The sequence below is a fragment of the Vulpes lagopus genome, chromosome 2 (assembly GCF_018345385.1).
Source record: "Vulpes lagopus strain Blue_001 chromosome 2, ASM1834538v1, whole genome shotgun sequence".
Taxonomy (NCBI): domain Eukaryota; kingdom Metazoa; phylum Chordata; class Mammalia; order Carnivora; family Canidae; genus Vulpes; species Vulpes lagopus.
The window spans coordinates 119,531,133-119,553,382 of record NC_054825.1 but is presented as its reverse complement, the minus strand read 5'-3'; the positions used below and the strand labels follow the sequence as shown (position 1 = coordinate 119,553,382).

Genomic DNA, 22,250 nt, shown 5'->3' with positions numbered 1-22,250 from the left:
AAAATGGCACAAATTCAAGATTTCATTTCAAATTAAATTAGAATTCCCTTAAAATAGGTTCACTGAAAGTCTATTTCACTATACTTCATTTTCATTAACTTTAGTGGAAATAGTTTTCCATAGTTAGCATCTCATGTAATTATTTAAACATCTGTAAGATCATTGAATATGTATTACTTATTTTATAAGCCTGTCACATCAAGGATTTATTAGAGCTCAATAAAAATATATATATATATGTGCATGTGAATATATATACATATATATGTATATATATATGTATATATATGTGTGTGTGTATATATATACATATATGTATGTATATATATTTCCAACCAGAGCACAAGAATTAGAAATTAGCCCCTTATACATGGCAACTTTTATGTCCAAAATTAGTTGTCAGAACACTATTCACGTATGAGTTCTCTTTCTCTTGGTCAAAGGATTTTAGGGGGGAAATGTTCTTAAAGTACATCAGACAAGGATACAATGGGGTCTCAAATAAAAGACACACTGTGAAGACAGTAGTTTAAAAAAAAATCCACTCTCTTTCAGAATTCCACATCTTAATCTGGGGAACATATCTCTTCACAAAACTCCAGGAATTAAACAACATAGAAGAGTTCAAGTGTTTAGTTTTTCAGCTCCTCTGCCATTCCTTTTCTCCAAAATTCAAGGCCAGTGATAACTGGACACATTTTCTGTGAAATGAAAATCACTAGACAGGATTTACATTTATCATCCTAATTTCCTAGAATCATCTAGTCACCTATGTCCATTAAAAGTACATTGGAATATGACAGTTTCAGAGAAAAAACATTGAAACAATCACTATGATAGCTGAAATATGGCTTCATAGGAAACAGGGCTACATTTAATTAGCTTCCATTGAGTACGTGTCTTTTCTGTTTTTTGCTATAGTTCATACCACTGGCATGGACTCATGAGCCAATCTTTTCCAATTTCAGTTACTACCAAAGTTTACAAACTTGATGTGAAGATTACATTATATTTACAAAGAACTTGGCACTTACAGAATAAATTATTGACTTTTTTTTTTCTTTAACTCCAGACCAGGGCACCCATGGTTCAAGCGAATGGGAAAGCCCAATGTCTTATTTTATATTATGCTACATTAACATGAATAAATAAGTTTCCAGCTGGTCATTCCTCCACAGTGCTGTCCCTGTTGCTGAAAACAAGTACCTTCCATTTCTAATCCATGGGGAGCGCAGAGAAGTTATCAGTCCAGAGAGAGCAAAGGTTGCATGTTTTCTTCTTCATTTTTATCCATGCGTTTTAATACTGTAGGATCCACTACCGATTGGGATCTGGAAATGATAAGGCCAATGTCAGTGAGTAATTATCAAATAATCACATTCCCTTCCCTGTCTTTTCTCCATTATTACCTGTCTCAGAGATGTGGATTATCTTCCCTACATCAAGGAATTTATGAACTGAGAATGCTGAAAAATTAGAGTGGGGCATACTTACGTTGGGTTTTGCATCAGAGGAAGAAAAAAAAAATCCCCTCTGAATTCTAAATAGAATAATGAACAGCAAAGACTTCTGAATGTACCATAATAGGCTTACATTCTCCTCTTCACAGAGAATTTATAGAATAGGACAGATCTGTGATAATAGAACATTTCCAAGTAGGAAATTATTACAGTGAAACTACTGTTATGAGAAATGAAAGAGAAACAATAGAGAACCTTGATTCCTCTCCTAAAGAGCATTATGAGGGGTGCCTGCGTGACTCAGTTAAGCCAAGACTCTTCTTGATTTCATCTCAGGTCATGATCTCAGGGTGGTGAGATTGAGCTCTGCATTGGGGTCCAATCTGGGGGTGGAGCCTGCTTGAGATTCTCTCTCCCCCCCTCTCCCTCCACCCCTCCCTCAGTTCTCTTGCAACCTCTATCTCTCTCAAATAAATAAGTCTTTAAAGAAAAGGAGGTCTGTGAAACAAATTCAACATGAATGTGCATTTTTTGACCATCATTTTTTATTTCTAATGACCCCATTAGAAAAAAAAGAATCAAAATTTGAATGTGAGACTTTGTCAGATTCCCCACTAGAACATCCAAATAAAATCAGTCTTACTCTGGAAAGTTTTGTGAACTGACTTAAGATTTTTTTTAAAAGCAAAGCAAAACAAAACAAAACAAAACAAAAAAGAAAAAACAAAACCTCTTTTGTCTAGGCAGGGGCACTTTCTGATTAGGAGAGCAAGTATCTGAACTCCTTACACACGCTTTTGATAGTAGGTGGAAATTATGTCTCAATTCATCATTAGGAAACAACATGAAACTGAGAAGGAGGAAAGTCAATGAAACATGCTACTGTTATGGCAGGAAACTGCATTCTTAATAGCTATGGCATTAAAGAAGCAGCTGCCCTTTTAAAATTCTCCTCGGTAATGAATTTTCCCCCTGCTGCTGCATTCCAGCCAATTGGCTATTGCTGTGGCAATATGCCTCTTAGCAAACCTCATTAACTCTCAAGAAGAAAGACTATAAGCTAAAATACAACTGCACATGCTAATGAAAAAGAACAGCAATGGAACTAATTATCAAAGCAAAAATAATTATAGGATTAACTGATTAATTGACGCATTCATTTAAATAAACTTAAATTCATTTCTAAAGAGGGAACAAAAAGAAAGGCGAGGACATTAAAACAAGAATGTTTTATTTCCTAAGTCATTTTCACTATTTTATCTCAATAATACATTATAGGTCAATATATGTCTGTATCAGACAGGAGATCAACTAAAGTTGAATTAGCAGATGAGAAAGAGAGAGAGAGATAAGGAGAGGGAGAAGGAAAATAAGAGGAAGCAGAAGAAGGGATTTTGCATCACTTTTAAGTGCAATAATAATTTATCTTAGGAAAAATGTTTTATCTCAAGAATAAAATACATTCTAACACAGTGGACAACTGCACAAAACACTTAGGAATTAGACCTTTAATATTGTTTTACTTAGACTAAAATTTAAAAAAAATTTCCCAAGAAAAATCCATGCTAAAATACAAAAAAAAAAAAATGTTCATTTAATGTCCTATACTGAAGTATTAACTTGACAACTGGTCCCCACTAAACCACAAGTTCCATGAGCAGAGACTTCATCAGTTTCTCTCCTTATGGTGAACACAACGTGTATCATAGAGGCTATTACACAACACTGTCTCCATATCTTCAATTCCATCTAAGAAATAGTTTGCAGACTGAAAGAACTTTGGGATTAAGCATTTAAAACAAAGAGTAATAAAGATAAAGCAATTCACCTATTAAAAAAAAAGAAATTCTTAACAGAAAATATGTTTCAAAATTCTCACAAAGTTAGATTTAGTCTATAAATGTTGATGCGTATCTTAATGACATCAATTAATCCACACCAAAGCTCTTCAGACAGCACAAAGTACACAATTTAAGCATTTGCTGTGAGGTTCTATTAAAACACATATCATGTACACACATGGGCACGCACACCCACATACAATCTTTTAAATCCTTATGTTCCTTGACTATTTAAAAAAATGATTAGAGGATATGGTGACTTTAATGAAATATTTTAAATTACAGTGCACTATCAACCTGGAATTAAATTTCTAGTTTGCTTTTATCATGCACAACTGGTATCAGGATTGTTGGATGATGAATGCTGGCTCCATATATAGAACAATTCCTCAATAAAACAAGTCAGGCAGAAATGATTTCTGATTAAGAATTTTTTTTTGGTATTTAACTGTCCCAAATGTACCATTATTCTAGTCCAGATTTTTCTCTGTCTTATCCAAAACAACAGGGCTGTTTGCGCAGGACCACAACCTATTAGTGCATCGGTTTGTTTCTGCTGCAATAGAAGGTGCTGTTTATCATTAACTCATAGCATATCTCAGTGGACTCCAGATAGCCTCTGCTGTCTTTGCAATAAATAACTTTTCTTTTTTTCACAAAACCCAAGAATTTAATTATTCAGGTATCATGTATCCATTTGCCATGAGCCCACAATATTGTGCTATACCTTAATGTAGGAGGATAGATTTTGGACAGAAAGGGATTCTGATTCTAGTTCTGCTAATTTACTAGTTCTTAGGACCAGGAGGAAACTATTTAAACTTCCTAGATTTTGTTCTTTTAACTACAAGATGGAGAAAAATAACACCTACATCATATAGATGTACTAAGGATCAAGTTCAATGATGTGTACATAAACCACAGCACAAATTCTGGCAAAAAAAAAAAAACAAATGGTAGCAGTTAGGGAGATGACTTTTGGAGTTGCATAGCCTGTTTTTCAATATTAGCAGTGCTACTTTGTGGCTATGTGACATGTGGAAGTTACTTACCTTCTCTGTATCTGGGTCTCCTCACCAAAGAAAGGGAAATAGCACTATCTAATTAACTGTTTACAGAAGCAAAGGAGTCAATATATACAAAGCATTATTAGATGGAGTCTGACAAGTAGTAACAGTAGATGTTGAATATTATTCAATAAAATCGGAGCTCGTATCACAATGGCAATAGTTCACTGCACTGTTACGTGCCTATCCTAGGCACTATCCTAAGTACTAGAGATATAAGGTGAAAGACTTTCCCCTAGTATAAGGCCCCCACAATCCACCGAACTTTGTATTTTTCATGTGACTATCTATGTTATCCCTCCACAAACTAACACAGGGGCACAAAGTCATCTTCCTACACATCTAGCTAAATTCCCCTGATGGGGGAAATATCTACAAGTCTTTGGTGAAGAAATGATTCTTTTTCCCTCTCAATCTAATGATATTCCAAAACTGGGGAAAAAATGGAGGAGGGGAGACCAGGGGGAAACCTAGGAACAATTTTCTCCCATCCTTGATGGGGAACTGGCACTCCCTGACACACAGAAGGTGAGAATCAAATACAGTAATTTTCTTAAGCTCATTCTTCATAAGATTTCAGATAAAACCCTAAAAGCTTCGTATTATATAAAACCTACACCAAACAAAGCATGTCTGAAATTCTAATCAATCCACGTCAGAAGCAAGAAACTCAGGGTTGGGGAGGTCAACGTGCTATGAGCCAAGTCTGCAAGAGGACAGAATGGCCTAATTAATTGGAAAGGAAAGTCAGGATCCAAAAAGACTTCAAAAGGTAGACAGACTGAGCCAAATCTAACAAGATGGTGTTAATCAATTAAAATGATCTGCTTGGAAAAAAAAAAAAAAGCTAAACACAGAAAGAGAGAATTATGAAGACATGGATCTATAAGTAAAGAGCCTCTTCTAGTGCTAGGGAGTTCAATATGAGTCAGCAATGTGCTCTGGCTGCCTGAACTGCAGCAACAGTCAACAACAGACACCAAAGGAAGCCGATGAGGGCAAATGCTAGGCAAAGCATTCTGGTACTGAAGCACAAGTAGTAATAGCATCAGAAGTCTCCTATTCAGACAAAGCCACTGAAGTCTTCATGAAGCCTAATTTGGGGATGGGGCATAACACTAAATAAAATGAGTCAACTGACAGGCAGAAAATAAATGAGGTGACTGACAGGGAGAGACCAGCATGAGGAGAAAATAGAGTTGATTAAGACCTAGGGCCTGATAAAGACCTAATGGCTCTTTTTGCGAGATGACTTTGGATTGGGAGATGCAGGAAAAGAGCATCCCATGCAGCCACGACAAGTGGCCATTAGAGAGTATTGAGCCAGAGAAGGAGGCTACAGGAGCAGAAAGAAGGATATTGGGGCTGAAAGATGGGGAAGAGAGAGAAGGTGGGAGACACATAGAGGAGTGAGGGGGGCAGGATCAGATCACATAGCACTTTGTAGGCCATGCTACAGAATTTATTTTATTCACTGTATCATCAGCAGCCACTAAAAAGAAATTAGAGAAATAAAATCTGACTTATATTTAAAAAGATCTTTTAGATTGCGACATGGATGATAAATGGGAGCCAGGGGAGCAGGATCAGGTGAGAGGCAAAGACACCAGGTAGGAAGTCTGGGAGGAATGCAGGCACGCAGACTGTAGGTGATAGGATACACACAGATTGTATAGGATATGGAGAGAGATGTGCTCAGAGGAGGGGACCATGTTGGTGAACAAGTCACAGAAGAAGTGGGTAAAGGAAATGAGCATTATTAGCTGGTAAGGAGAAAAACCAAGGATCACAGATGACAGCTGTTTCCAAATCCTTATATAGCTCAGTTCCAGAGTTGAGAGCACTACGTCATACTATCTGGAAGGATAGACGAGGAAGATTTACATCAACAACATGGAAGGCTCTATACCTCATGGATTAGAATCCCAGTCCACTACATGCAGACTGTGTGATTTTGAGGAAACAGTATCTGTTTAACAGGGTGGCTGTGAGGATTATATAAATTAATGTTACAAAAAAGACATCTCAAAAGAGCCCGACTCATGATAAGTACATAGTAAATGGCAGATTGTAACAACAATTAGGATCATTATTTTTATCAGAAGGAAGTTATTCTTAGGAAACTGGGTTTTAAATTTTTGTTTTAGAAAAACTGTTTTGAGAATTTGATGAAATATATGCCATTTCCTCTAGAAAAACACACAAATATATATATATATATATATATATATATATATATATATATATATGGCTGGAAATACCTACACATGCAATTTTAAATATAATGTTTAGCACTTAACAGATGCCTCTAAGAGCCCGTCCATGGATCAGCTTGATGGGAGAGCATAGAACTCACAGTAAGAAGCCCTGTTTTAAGAGAAAGGAGTTGAGAAGCCCAGACTTGGCTTATACATAAGGTTGTTTATTGGTGAAGAAATGAAAGCTGGAGATGTCTCCAGTCATTCCTTTCTCTCCAACACATCGCAGAGCAGCCTGGGGAGAGGAAGACACCACACACACAACAGTAGCAACAACAGCAGCAGCTGTACAAAAAGGGCCACCTCTGGGAACAAAGGTGCCCCTGCGTGAGCAGAACTATGACCAAGGGACCATAGGTTTTTATCAAAGAGGCAAGTGTGAGGGGTGACAGGGGCAATGCCTTGGTCTTCCCTGAGCTAGGTGAAGAGAGACTTGCAGAAGCTGTGGTTCTTAAATTTCTGTAGTGGGAAATAAGCTGAGAAATAATACTCGTTACTATCGTCCAGGTGAACTCTGGGGTGCTGCGGCCTAGGGGAAGCTGAAAATTAGGTATCTTCTGGTTTGCTACAGAACGCAAGCTCAGAGGTAGTTATGCATTTGGGTATGTTCAGCAACTCCCCCACCCTCCATCACCGCTAGGCCATGGATGTGTGTGTGTATCCACCGTGAATCCAAAACACCAAGGGAGGTGCGTATTATAGAGCATGGGTTCAACAAATCTGTCCTGATGGAAAGAAAACAGGCATTAAAGTACCTTGAGAATCAAAGCAGGGAATCAGCATCTCACTCAAGAATGAACTTTATAAAGAGTAAAGCTATAGGAAAATAGAATGTTTTGCCCCAGGAACGGCTAGAGTTTTAAATCAGAAACATGGCTGAGATACTAAAGGGAGCATATAAGGTTTTAAATGTATTGTTTGAAATGTGTGCGCATGTGTGTTTGCCATGGATCTCTTTCTTCCAATGAAATCTTATACTAGAGTCTAGTAAATTGCCTGGATAGAGGAGAGTTGTTCTCACTGTGGTCACGGGCACTGTCCCCACCCCACCTGCTTGGCCTAAGACACTCCCCCCAGAACTTTAAGAGTACAGTTTGAAAACCACTAGATTTAGTGACCCCTAACAGCCTTATTAGATTGTCTGTGAATATAAAACAAAACTGAGTTGACATAGCCTTGAAGGACTTTGTCTTTGACTCAAAATTCCTAGATGTCTAATCATGGGGATGAAAAAGGATTTAAGATCCCACCAAATACATATTCCCCCAAATTATAAACCCTGGAATTAAACCCTATCCTGGCTGCTGCCCACTTCCCAGCCACCTCCAGCATACCTCTTCATGGACTTGGGGGAGAGTTCCTTTTCCACCTCCTTCACAGGCATGCTGTAGGAGTCTACATTGTATTCACTGTCATCATCATATTCGTGGTCTAGCAGTGTTCTCGCCCACGTTCCCATGTCATAAGGGGGCAGCATTCCTCCAAACTCAGAAGGCAGGATCTCGGGATGAATTAGTTGGTGTAGACTGTTCAGGTTGTTACCATGCAAAAATATCTACAAATGCAAGAAGAAGGGTGAGGAGAAGAAACACGCATGGGAGGATTCATACCATCCAAATGCTAGGAGGAAGGAGTGAGGATAGGAAAGCAAAAACAAGAGTTTTCCATGTCTGTTAAAATATTTAAGTCCTTTATTCACTCTGTGACACAAACAGGGCTGGTACTATTATCCTACTATTTCCTATAAAAATTCCAAGGCGTTGGAATTGTAAGCAGTTTCTCGAAAGTCAGACAGTGGTTAGGTTAAAGAGCTGGAACCTGATACTTGGTTTCCTACTTTATAGTTGAGGACATGAGCAGAATCCAACGTGCATGCTGATCTGTACATCATCTTGATGTTAGTTGTGCAAAGCTAATGATGTGCATAATGCATGCTGTTAAAATAGAGCCTTCTCATGAGGGACTCATCAACTACAGAGCCCATCCAAGTTATTAAGCCCAAAAGCTGTTACCAGTATGGCTTTCTTTTTTATCATCAATAAAAATAAGAACACTGTAACCACTAAATTACAGCTTTGTAATGCAAAGTGTGTGATGTAAATAAAAGTGGATTAGCATCATCATAATAAAAGGTTGAGTGAAGGTTCACATCCCAAAGGACTTGTGTTCTATAATGTTGCCAGCATCTTCTCTACAAGAGGTTTCCACCACGCTTATTATTCAAATAAAAATGGAATAATGGAGTGAAAATGTAAAGCTGTATATATACATCAATTATTGGTATGATTGTCTCCTAGAGCTTTTTAAAAAAAAAACTGAAAAATTATCGAGGCACCTGGTGGTTCACTCAGCTGAGCTTCCAACTCTTGGTTTAGGCTCAGGTCATGCCCTCGGGTGGTGGGATCAAGCCCCGCATCAAACTCCATGTTCAGTGTGGAGTCTGCTTGAGATTCTCTCTCTCTCCATCTCCCTCTGTCCCTGCCCTGCTCTCTCTCTCATAAATAAATAAAACATTACACGGAAAAATTATTCAAGGTACATACTCAGGATTCGTTTTCCCATAAGTTGCTATCTCTTTTCTCTTCCTTCATTTCCATCTCAAAACTATACATCAGCCTTCTCTGAAAAAGCATTCGTGTCCTCTCATATAATTTATGTCATATTTTTTAATGATTATAGCTTGTAAGTAACTTAGAAATCGTCACTTATGGCTTATAAGGGACTTGTACTTCAGGTTCATGATGAATAGACTAACATAATTATCTTTGCTTTCCGTAATTTTTGAGTTGACTAACGTCAACGTATAGAAAAACAAGGAAAAACCAGTCTACAACATACAGCAAAATGATAGGGATGGGAATTATCAACTAACAAGTAATTTCAACAGATTTCAGACCAGGAAAAGCAGATGAGAGCAGGTCACTGGCCAAAATAGGCAGAGCAAATGGCTGCCTGAAATACTTGACGTGGAGCCTACAGAGGTGGGAGATGCCATCTGCTCCAATGTACATTAGGTTAATTGCAAAGTTTATACCTTCCCACTCCTCTTTGCAGAGCACAATAGCACCCCCTACACACACATACATACACACACACACACACACACACAGGGTTAGATTCTTCTCATAAAAAATCAAAATAATTTGGGGGGATAGTTAAGTTCTAACACTTGAAACTCTTGTTTTATTAATTATGCAACCTTATTTCATTAGATGCGTTTCTTCACGTAAGAAACATCTTTCAAGTTATGTGCGACTTCTCATAATAAATCCTTAGAGAAGTAAATGAAATCCTAGCACACTACTTCCTCTCTCTTTGCTAACATCCTGCTACCTCCTCCTTCAATATCACTTTCAGCTTTGGCCTTGTTTTCTCTTTCACTGAAAAAATAGGGCAACCAGATGCGACCCACCCACCAGCATCTGTTTCCATATGCTGCGCCTCCGCTCCTAGTACAATGGAAAGATAAACTCTACAAAGGCCACCCTCTCCACCTGTGCACTAGAAGCCATCCCCTCTCCTCTACTCAGTTAGATTGCTCAAGCAATTCTCTTCTGTCTCTCTCAACATCATCAAATTTCCTCCGTCTGCTGGATCTTTTCCATCAGAGGACAAACTTGCCAACTCTTCTCTTCCCATTTCCCCCTCAGACACACAAAACCTCTCTTGGCCAGACTTCTACTTCCAGTTATTATCTTATTTCTCTCCTTCTCTTTATTACAAAACTCATCAAAGGAGTTGTTTATTTTCACCTTCCAAATACACTAGTCCCATTTTTCCTGAATCCAGTCCAGACAGGCCTTGCCTCCCACTCTACAGCATGAAGACAGCTCTTGTCGGGCTTTTTCTCATTGCTAAATCAGTGTCCAATTCTCAGCCCTTATTTTTCTTGAACTCTCAGCAGCATTGGACATAAATGACTCTCGTCATTGAAACATTTATTCCCAGCATCTCTTGATTTCCTCCTACTTTGACAGATGCTTCTTTTCAGTCTCTTTTACCAATTATTCCTCATCAGCCCAACATCTTAGTGTCACAGAGCTCCAGACTTCACTTCTTAGATTTATCCTTTTCTCTAAGTATACTTACTACTCCCTGGTGATCTCATTCAGTCTACTGGCCCTAAATATTGTTCACACGGTGAACATTTATATATCGAATCCAGACCATTCCTTTGAACTTCAGATTGCTCTTTCCACTCTCTACTTGACATTTCCACTTAAAAGGTCAATGGGCACACACACAAAAAAAAGGTCAGTGGGCACCTCCAACTTAATATGTCCAAAACTGAACTTACAACTTTTTTCCTGAAATCAGTTCCTCTCTCTTTTCAACATCAGTTACTGGTATGACTGCTTCTAGTTTCTCAGGCTAAGACCTTCAACTCATCCTTATTTGCTTTCTTAGTTGTCAGTAAGTCTTTTTGGTTCTTCATTCAAAATATATCATGATTCTGAACATCTGACCAATTCCGCCCCTACAACCTTTAATCAAACTACAATCATCCTTCAAATTGTATTACTGTGCTAACCTTCTAACTGTTCTCCCCACTTCCACTCTGACCACCTACGCTTTACTCTCAACACAGCAGCCAGAATGACCATATCACAAGGTTAGTTAGATAATGTGTCCCTGCTCACAATTCTCCATCGGCTTTTCCTTTCCCTTAGAGTAAATCTTCTAAGGCTCTCTATAAACTCTTTCACTGAACACATCTCATACCTCCTCCCTGCTGAAACACACGATGCACACATTTGTCTCAAGACTGAAGAGTCTTGCCTTTAGATATCTCCATGGCTTCTCCTCTCATATCCTGCAAGCCTTTCATTTATTCAAGTTTTCCTGTTATTTTTCTCCTTACATTTTTTCTCTTCCACCATTTCATGCAAGAATGTCTTGTTCTTGTGGGCTCCCTTGCCTCTGATTACCTTACTATTCTAAGAATTAGCCTAGATAATACTTTTATTTTACTTCCCTATACTGTGTCATTAAGATTATGGTAGGTGACCTGAGTGGAAGGGAGGGAAGTAAAATGTGTTTGGGAATCAGCAAAGAATAGAAGAGAGAGTCCATCATATTGAGGAACAGGTAGAAAGTTGCACCAATCGGTGGGGAGGCCTGTTATCCTGTCAGCTCTTGCAGAGTGGTGAGACCATAACCCTAGAATAGCTGAAGAGTGCCTGGGGTTGAAGACTAGCCATTTGGGTTCTAGCTTTAGTGGAGATGCTATTTTTTTTCACAGACAACTTGGGGGCAAAAGGAGATCTTAATTCAAGGAAATAATACTGGCTTGAAGAGTAAGGATGTCCAAAGAGGCCATATTGGATGGGAAATTTGGCTCCATGTAAAAGATTCCAGATATTAATGAGATTTTGAGAAGAAAGGATTCTATACCACCTAGGGTTGATATTCCCATCAGTCCAGTATGTTGGTGACTCAAAGTCAGATTTCATTTAATCAGAAAAAAATAAAGAAAGAACCATTTGTCTTTGGTGACAAAAGATTCACAACTATTCCTTAGTTTTCTTTTACCAGTTTTTCAGAGCACAGATTTATAGCATCTGCAGTATAAAGCGTTTGAGTAATATTATGATGCTGGATCACTTGGAATACCAGTAAATATAATAGCTTTGTGCTTTATATTGATTCTATAGGTAGAAACCAAAAAGTGTTTTAACCTATAACTATTTTCTCATATGAAGATTTACAAGTCGTATAGTTTTAATCAAAATGGTAAGGTTCAGATACCTCCCTTCCATCTAGAATAATTCTAGTAGCAGTGAATTTTTCTAAGCATTGTCAAAATTACTCAATTCAATCAAATAGCCCCAGCCCTGGAGGTTTCCTCATTTTCTTAGACTTGATCCTCTTTAGTCGTTTTCCACAGAGCAGAACACCCTGCTTGATCCTCTTTAGTCTTTTTCCACAGAACACCCTTCAGAACAAGTCACCCTGTCCTAAAGTCTTTCAAACTTTTTCCCCATCATTCTGACTGAAAGCCCAGACCCTTCAGGTGAATACAAGCCCCCACATGATTTGGCACACCGTATTCCCTTCTATCCCATCGTGTATCACCCTCCTCAGTAGCTCATTCTGCTCTAGCTTTCTGAGTCTTCTTGCTGTTTGCCTAGTATATCAGGCAAGTTTCTACCTCAGGGCCTTTGTCTTTCTGGAACGATCTTCTTAATAAATCCACATGGTCAGCTCCACTATCTCCCAGGTGTGATTTAGAGCAATTTGCTTAGCCTTCTGTGCCTCATTTTCTCATCCCTAGAAGGAGAAAAATAACAGTGCTTCCCCTAGAGCTGTCCTTGTAAGGATTAACGGAATTAACATATGTAAAGTCCTTAGAACAGCATGTGGCATAGAGTGAATACTACAGAAGCATTCACTAGTGCAATATGTACTAAAAGCCCCAGCAGGTGTTTTGGATCCTGATCATCTCTTCATAAAACAAAGTTTGGAAGCGTTATTTGTGAAGCACATCAATACACTTTTCTGAACTCTAACATGTAAATTAATTTCATTCTCACTGGTAGAAACAATTCCTGATATAAATTACAATTTTTTACAGAGTCTTCCCCCTTTACTGCCGGAACATTTTCAACAAATTCATATACAGAAGACCTTCTGTTCAATAACGGTTAATACAAACACATATTTAGCAATTATTTCCCCTTTATGCTCAGAATGAGGCCTCTATAACATGGCTCAGAGATACCTGAAGTGCCTTCTCATTCACTGAGAAACATGGAAAATTACTTTCAATACACATTTAGAAGTGAAGTATATTTTACTTTGGAACTAATCATTTGAAAATTGGTCACAGCACGGAGGCAAAAATAGCTCTAAATCTGGAATATTTGGATTCATATATTAGCTCTACAACTCTACAGCTGTGTAAATGAGTAAGCAAGTTACTTAACCATCTTAAGACTTACTTTTCTCAGCTGTGAAATAGGAGATAAGGCTTACTAAATTTATGCTTCAGAGGCTTTTGGAGGATAAAATGAAATAATGGACATTAAAATGCATTTTGCAATCTATATTATTAATAATAACGATAAATGTGTTCAGCCCTTACCATGTACCGTGCACTGTGCCAAATGCTTTATACAAACTATCTTATTTGCAGAAAACAACGATTATTATGTTGTAGATGCTTTGAATGATCCACATTGTTAGATGAAACCGAGTCTTTGAACGCAAGTAACTTGTCATTTAAAGAAATACTAATATCTCTACACATCAGCATTCTTTCTGAAAAGCATGATTGAACATGACAATCACTACAAAATTATGTTAGATACTACAAAACTCTCTATATTCAATGTGATACATATTATGAAATGACTAATATTCATATGTCAGCTTATAAAATTATAACTTTGATCTAGATTTTACTTGAAATTAAGTGTACTAATAAAAATCTAGTAACATGGCATAATTATTTATTTTTTTTACTTTTAAACTGAGGCTTTATATAATGATGTACTGCGATGTTCTCCCAATTTGTGGGAAAGCCAATGAGCAGGCTTTTAAATATTTCTTTCATACACACACTGATCAGAATTAATCATAGGGTCTTGAAGAATTTTTAAATGTCTTAAAAGTATACTTATATGCACTACAGGGGTAGATTTTACCACGGCCAGTACTACATACACATTTTGCAGCGTAATTTGTTGAACATGGGAAGAAAAAGAATACAAAAACAAAGAAACAAGCAAATACCCTTTTCCGAGTCTTCTCCTTGAGGAAAGGCCGGATCACGGTGTACAGGGCATGGATATACCATGGCTGATTGACAAAGTGAATTCCTCCAAACCTCGCTGGGAAGCTATCCTAGAGGAACACAGAGTGGGGAGAAAAACCAACACGTGCTTTAATATACTGAGACGGCTTGAGGAAGGTCATATGGTGTATAAATTTGTTATTCCGCACACTTAGCTGAGATTATTTGTAGAGTTAAGATGACTAAGAAAGAAGGAAGAAACTTACCACACTAAATATTGCAACTTTCAGACCTAAACTGAAGCAATACGTAATAAAGCAAATCCTTCTCAAGAACAGTTTGTTGATAAGAGCTTCAGCATTTTTAGGAACGCTGTATTTTAAGCCTACAAACTGTTAACAGTCACTATTGGCCAAGAAACAGAAATAAAAGACACGAGGGATTTGTCAAATACTGAATCTATGTTAGATAAGCATTTTATTTAAATTGTTTAAAGTATATCTAAATTAAAGTATTTTCTTAAATTTCACTATAGTTATCTACAACGTGAGCACTACCATGTATCAAAACTCACTTTATTCTATGTTGTCAACTTCATTATAAACATTCTCCTTCCCTTATTTCAGCTGTAAAAAACAGGGGGCAAACAGGCTTAAGCAAAATAAAAACTTTGTGTTGTAGTGTGGGAAATTTGGGGATGCATTATTGCAAGGTGAAGTCAAAACCCTCTGAACTCACCCCTTTTCAGGAAGAAAACAGGCCTATCCTAAAGCCAGTCTCCTCTTCAGCAGGAACTCACTTGTGTAAGGCTTGAATCTGAAGTGATGTAAAGATGTCTTTTCTTCCTATCTGTGACTAAACAGGTGCGTCCCACTTCACTCCATAATATGAAGGAAATCCTTCAGCTGAATAGATTGCAACATCTGACCTCACTTGAGTGTGCTATGGATTCCACATAAATGAATGGATCCTTGCTACTAGTTCGAAATCCCACACTCAACTATGAAAGTCTTGTTTAAAAAAAAAAGCAACAAAAACTATACCACTAAAAGTGTCTCTCGGGAAGTATCATAATAACTGACATTCTTCTGGATTCTTTTTAGAGCATGAATGGGAACAAAGAAAAACTAAAGGAACTGAAATAATCATAGGTGCATTTAAAAAAATTTTTTTAAACAAGATTGTCTAGTCAAAAACCCTATTATGTTATGCTGTGCATGTTTTACCTTTGGGGAGACACTTAGGAGCATTAATAATTAATTCATGGTTTTCTATGTTGATTTTCAGAGCCAATAGCACTTTTTTTTTTTTTTTTTTTGCAAAGCCATTTCTATCTCTGGCAGCAATGCACTATAAAAAAACAATACTTAAAAAATAAATAAATTGGAATAACTAAAAGTAAAATACATCTCCTTTTATGTAAGCACCTTACTTCTTTTATAAACATGTAGTTTTTATTCCTCAAGAATTTATTATGATAATAGAAATGAATTACATAGAAATGTAGACATCGTATGTTTTTAAGTTATGATATTTTTATACATAAAAAGAAAATAATCTATGTACAATAAAGAGAATGCTAAGATAAACATCCATGTGCCCTCCACTCAGCTTAAGAAATAGAACGTGGTTGGTAACCTTAGAGTTGACTTTATTCATATTCTCTGTTCCTCTACCACATTTTAAAATTTTGTATTATAAATGTTTTTCTTATATTTTATAAGCGTTATAAATATATAAATATCTTACTCCTTATTTATTTTATAATTTTGTATATTTTATTTATTTCTATATTTTATATTTCTTGCTATGGATATACCTACAACCCCTAAAAGATACTGTTAGGTTTTCTAAGTACTTAAACTTTCTAAATATATGAATGTATTCTTCTAGCATCATATTATATTGTTTTTGAAGTTCCTCATATTTGAGTTTTACACATGTGCAACTGTAGTTGTCACTATTGTATGGTATACTATTGTATGGTAGGTCATAATTTATTTTCTCTTGTCAATGCACATTGTTTTCCAAATATTTTGTCTGGTGTGCATCACCAGGCATCACCAGCACCTCTGCTCTGTAGACTTCGTTTATGGACATGCGTCCTGGGCATGTTCAAGTGTATATGTGGGGTATATATCTGAAGTCTTAAGTCATAGAGTGTACATACTTTACACAATTGGTAACAGCAACTACATCAATTTATACCTCTCCATCCCCCAGCAATCAGGAACGTTGCAGCTCTTCCACATACAGCACTTGGTATCGTCAATCTGTTTAATTTTTGCCAATTTATAGGTTATGAGATAGATTTTCATGTAACTTTAATTCCCTAGTCACTTGGACTTTGTTTATTTTAATTCTGTCATTAATAACATTACTTAATAACATAATCACTTAATACATAGGTATTTTGTGTCTTAGTCCTTGGGACCCTGAATTTGGTTACTCTCTCTGCTGATCTTATTTATGGTGAACTTATATTTGGTTAATATTAATCATTGGGAATCCTGAAAGAGCTAGTTTGAGGATGCCTTTCTCCGGATAAGGTCTGTATCAGTTCCTACTAGGTGCTATCAACATGATTTGGCTTTCATTTAATTTCCTTTTGGGGGGGATTTCTCTGATTATACAATGTGCATTCAAATCTCAGACTCAGGGCAGCCCTGGTGGCTCAGCGGTTTAGCGCCACCTTCAGCCCAGGGTGTGATCCTGGAGACCTGGGATGGAGTCCCACATCGGGTTCCCTGCGTGGAGCCTGCTTCTCCCTCTGCCTGTGTCTCTGCCTCTATCTCCCTCTCTGTGTGTCTCTCATGAATAAATAAATAAAATCTTAAAAAAAAAATCTCAGATTCAGAGGAGACAATTATGGTCTCAGATTATCAGAGAAGACATTATCATTATTATTAATACCAATATTATTATCGTTACTATTATTTTTCCACCTGCTTATGAGAGAGGCAGAGAGGTTTTCTTAAAGATTTCCTAGCCAGCAGAGATTCTCCTTGCACAAACCTTCCCTAAGGATATAGCACCTGGACGAATGCAGTCTCACAGCTAGTCCCCCTTTGCCCACATTGTATGCAAACCCAGTCTTTGCTTCTATCCACCCCATACCCTAGGCATTCATTACCCTCTAAAGCTGTAGGTTCCTGCAGTCAACATTTGCCTCCAGAACCACCTAGGCTTCACTTATTCTCCTGTTTTTTGTTTTGTTTTGTTTTTCCAGTAGACTTTGTGCTCTTGCTTTAGGGTTCAAGGGGCAGTTGAGGGGTGATGACTTCTTTCCTGCTCTCTAGAGTTCTGCAAAGAATATGAAGATATTTTTGTTGTGATTTATCTAACACTCTGTGTTTCATGGCGGGAAGATCTTCAGGAATTTTTAACCTGCTGCACTACCTGAAGCAGAACTACTTAGAATGCTTTTAAAATCCACTCCTGAAAAGGCATTTAATCTCTAAAACAAAAGTGAATAAACATCAGCTATCAAGTTGTTAAACCAAATGTCTTGGCTCAGTGATTTTTTTAAACTACAATCCCGTGGAGGTCATGCTTCTTCTATTGAAAAATAAATATGCACACGTATACACAAAACATACATGAGTTCATGGGTTTTCTTGGATGTATCTTTACATAAAGAAGGACTTGATCAGTGCCAAAACACAGTTGAGACAGGGTGCACAGGAAGGGAAAGCAATGACTTTGCAATCAAATTAATCTAGGTTAAAATTCTGATTCAGTGCCACCTCTCAGGCATCAAAGTCCAACACAATGACAACATAATCCTTGATTCCTCTCTTCTCCTCACTGTGATGCCTTGTTTCCTTTCTTTCTCTTCTCCTTGTGGTATTACAATTACACATATGTTATACCTTCTGTATCCGGCTTCCAGTTCTTGGTTACTCTGTTCCTTTTTTGTTCCAACGTTCTTTCTCTTTGCTTTCCATTTTGGAGGTTTCTATTGACATAGTCTCCAAGCTCAGAGACTGTTTCTTTAGCCATGTCCAGTCCACTAATAAGTCCATTCTTCATTGGCATTCTTCATTTCTGTTAGGGTGTTTTTTATCTCCAGATATCTTTTTTTTTTCTTTCATACACTTTCCATTTCTCTGCTTATACAGTCCATCTGCTTTTGCATATTGTCTACTTTATCCATTAGAGCACTTAGTATATAAATCAAAATTGTTTAAAATGCCCAGTCTGATAATTCTGACTTCCTTGACCTGTCTGGTTCTGATGCTTGCTCTGTCTCTTCAAGTTGTGTTTTTTTTTAATTTTTTTAGTACCCCTTTTAATTTCTTTTCCTGATAGCCAGACATGATGTACCAGATAAAAGGAAGGGCTGTAAATCAGCCAACTGTAATGCAGTGGTAGGTGTGGTAGGAGGGAAGTGTTCTACAGTTTTATGATTAGGTCTTGGTCTTCTAATGAGTCTGTCTCTGGACTGTGAACTCCCAAGTGTTTCTCAGTCTTTTTCTCTTCCCTGAGGTGGGACAGGTAGCCTAGAGTTGGGTATTTCCCTTCCCCATGTGGATGCCTAGAGTTGGGTATCTTTCTACCCCCCAGGCCAGTTAGGTTCTAATAATACCCCAGCAGAAAGAGAAAAACAGTAACAACAACAACAACAACAACAATAACAACAACAACAGAGTGCTCTGGCATATTTCAAAATGGTTTCTTCTCCTTTTCCTCTGACAGAAACACAAGGGGATTTTTCTCTAATATTTACTAAAAACCTGATCCAACCCATGAAGTAAATCTCACAAAAGTGTGGGGAGCCCTTAGGATGGGGCCCCTTGGAATTTTTAACTCTTAGCCTCATTCCCAGTGAGCTTCCAGCAATTTGTCACTTAAAGTTCATGATATCCTGCCCCAACATTGGTTCCCACCATGGTTTGTTTCCCCTTCTGGATCTCTGCTCCAGTAAGCCAAGACTCCCTGTGTTCACCTGCCTGTCCCTCCAGTCTTGGCGACAATGGTTTTCCCTGTTACCTCACCTCATTTTCCAGTCTGGTTGTTTATTTGTTGTCAGGACAAGGTGGAGTCTTCCAACCTTCTTCCAAGCAGAACTAGAAACCAGAAGTATAAGCCACTTGCTTCCAATCATGCCCCCAAGCCCTCCAATATTTATAGCCTCAGCTTTGTGTAGCTTCATATTTTCGTATTCACTCTCATGGCCATAGTAAAACCCAAAATCCACTGTGTCCACTCCCAGTTTGGCACGACATCACTTCCCTGCATCATCTTCATGTCTGTTGCAGTCCACTTGCAGTTTTAAAGCTTGTTGACTTTGTTCTCTCCCATGTGCCTGGCATAGCCTCCCCTCCCTTTTTGCATTGTCCTCTCATGTTGAACTTTTAAGGCCTAGCTCAGGCAACATCATCTCCAGGAAGTTCTTTTTGATCCTTTCTCTCACTTTTCCATGCCCTGTTCTCTCTTAAAAGCCCAGTCTCTGCCATCAGGAGCACAGTGCCTAAGTCTCTCATTGCACTTGCCTGTATAACCTTGAATATTGTCTCTTCATTTGTCTGCTTCCACTATTAAAATGTGAGCTCTTTGAGGCTTGATTTTGTGTTTTATATGGTCTGTTGGAGATGGGCCTGCATCCATTTCCACTCACTTGGTGCCCCACCCAATAGGGCAGGGGATAGAAGGCTAAGACATAATTATAATCCTACAGCTGGGATTATAAATAAGAGTTCTGTCAGTGAGAGACACTTGAACAAGATTTAAAGGACCAACCGGAGGCCACAGTCACATTTTTGTTGCAGTTGCAGCTGCTAGGAAAACTCTAGGGGAGCAACTGTTTATGGCAGTGTCTGGATACTACCTTCCACTTTCTAGGTATCACTAGGTGAGAGGCTGCTGGGATGGCAGTAGTGAGAGGGTGAAGACAGCAGTTTCTTGATCTCTGGATCACATCTGCAGGGTTGGGACCTCAAAACCAAGAAAGCAGACATAGCTCCCTAATGACATTGTAATTCCTCCCATTTTTCCAATGAAATTTTAAAGCTCCCTGTATTTTAATTCATCTGTCCTTGAACCATCCAGAGAGATTTCTATTTTGCACATTAACTCAGATCCAGACTGTGTATGATTTCATCTTTACATTCCCAATATTTTAAAAGAGAGAGAGAGTGTGTGTGTGTCCTAGAGCAGAGCTAGATGAATGTTTCTTGAATAGAATAGATTCTGGTACTTACTACATATGTAAACTGAGCCTCAATCTCCTTATCTGCAAAATTGAAACATTTAATAGGACTGTTAATGGCCAACCATAGCCATTAAGCACACCTCCTAAGTCCTGGACTACCATATTAAATATCAAATTTTACTTTATACATATGGAAATTACCATGAAGGAATTTTATAATGTGGTTTAATGGGAAGTTGTTTGGTCCTAAAACACTACATAGTATAACATAATATTTAAAATAACAGCATACAGGGATAACTGGGTGTCTCAGTCAGTTAAATGTCTGCCTTCAGCTCAGGTCATGATCTCAGGATCCTGGGATCAAGCCTCACTTTGGCTTGATCACTTTGCTCAGCAAGGAGTCTGCTTCTCCCTCTCCCTCTGCCTCTCTCCTCTATTCATGCTCTCTCTCTTTCTTTCTCTCCTATAAATAAATAAAATCTAAAGTAAAATAAAATAAATAAAATAAAATAAAATAATAAAATAAAATAATAAAATAAAATAAAATAGCAACATACAATATGCTGACCGTTGACTCTGCTGGCCACAATGCTCTTCACTGAAGATGATGAAATAAGAGGTACCTTGCAGTCAGTGAAAGTACAATCAAGATTGGTTGAAGAAAGTTAACAGAATTTCTGCCTTCTAAAAACTTCTGGCAATTTACCTGCTCCCATTCATTTTATTCTTGAGTGGTACACTTTGTGCTGGATGTACAAAGTGTGCTGGATTATTATCTTGACTGAGCACTTGAGTTAATGGAAACTTGGCTGCCAAAGCTCTAGTGGAATTCAACATCTCTCCAAGCCTCTGTTGACTATATACTCAAGTAAATATCTTTCTTTGGGAGAAGATGACTTTGGAAATATTCACCTCATGCAATATATGAGTTTCCCTATAAGTTGATTGCTATTGCCAACAATTACAAAATAATATCAATCAAAGCAAAGCCTCTACCTTTTCCTCATTGGCATATAAGCGATATAGACACTATAAATATTGGCACTATGGGTATTCTGGAGAGAGGTAAATATATGTACTTACTTATGTATGAAATATACATAAGTAAGTTATGCACACATTTCTAGCAAAAATTTGTTTGCCTCAGATGTTTGGCCATTCAAAAAGAAAACTTGGAAAATGAACCATTAATATATTATTCAGTTCTTTAATTGATATTGGTGAAATAAAAAAATTATGTGTTAGGATAATACTATCACAAGGAGTCAGTCTTGAGAACAACATAAATCAATGTAATTTCTGGTACAATCAAGGTACAGTTTTGTTCATAAACATGAACAAAATAGACTCTTTTATGAGAATTAAATCTACAACTTTGGTCCTGTTTCACAAGACTCTCTAGGATTCGAAAAATGATCAAGTGTGTTAAGAAGTGACCTCATGTAAACATAGGCAAAAACTGTATGTAAAACTCACTCATTCAAAACTAAATTCATTATCTTTTTAAAAAAAGATTTATTATTAATTAATTAATTTATTTATTTATATTTATTTTAGAGGGAGAGAGAGAGCATGTGGAGTGGGGAAGAGGGGCAAAGGGAGAGAGAGAGGGAGATTGAGTCCCAAGCAGACTCCACACTGAGCACAGAGTCCAATGCAGGCCTCAGTCTCACAACCTTGAGATCACAATCTGAGCTGAAACCAAGACACACTTAAGTGACTGTGCTACTCT

The 22,250-nt window shown here is 37.6% G+C and overlaps 1 protein-coding gene across 1 annotated transcript in view; it reads right to left on the bottom strand.

The window, feature by feature from the left end:
- Nucleotides 1–532: 532 nt before the first annotated feature.
- The window catches only part of CLVS2 (clavesin 2), a 64,144-nt gene continuing 42,426 nt past the window's right edge, over nt 533–22,250 (bottom strand). Inside the window, exons 3-5 of the mRNA XM_041745146.1 lie at nt 14,361–14,471; nt 7,961–8,181; nt 533–1,331 (exon numbers count right to left, since the gene is read on the bottom strand). Of these exons, the coding sequence (XP_041601080.1) occupies nt 1,244–1,331; nt 7,961–8,181; nt 14,361–14,471 (420 nt within the window). The 3' untranslated portion in view covers nt 533–1,243. The remainder of the gene's footprint in view (nt 1,332–7,960; nt 8,182–14,360; nt 14,472–22,250) is intronic.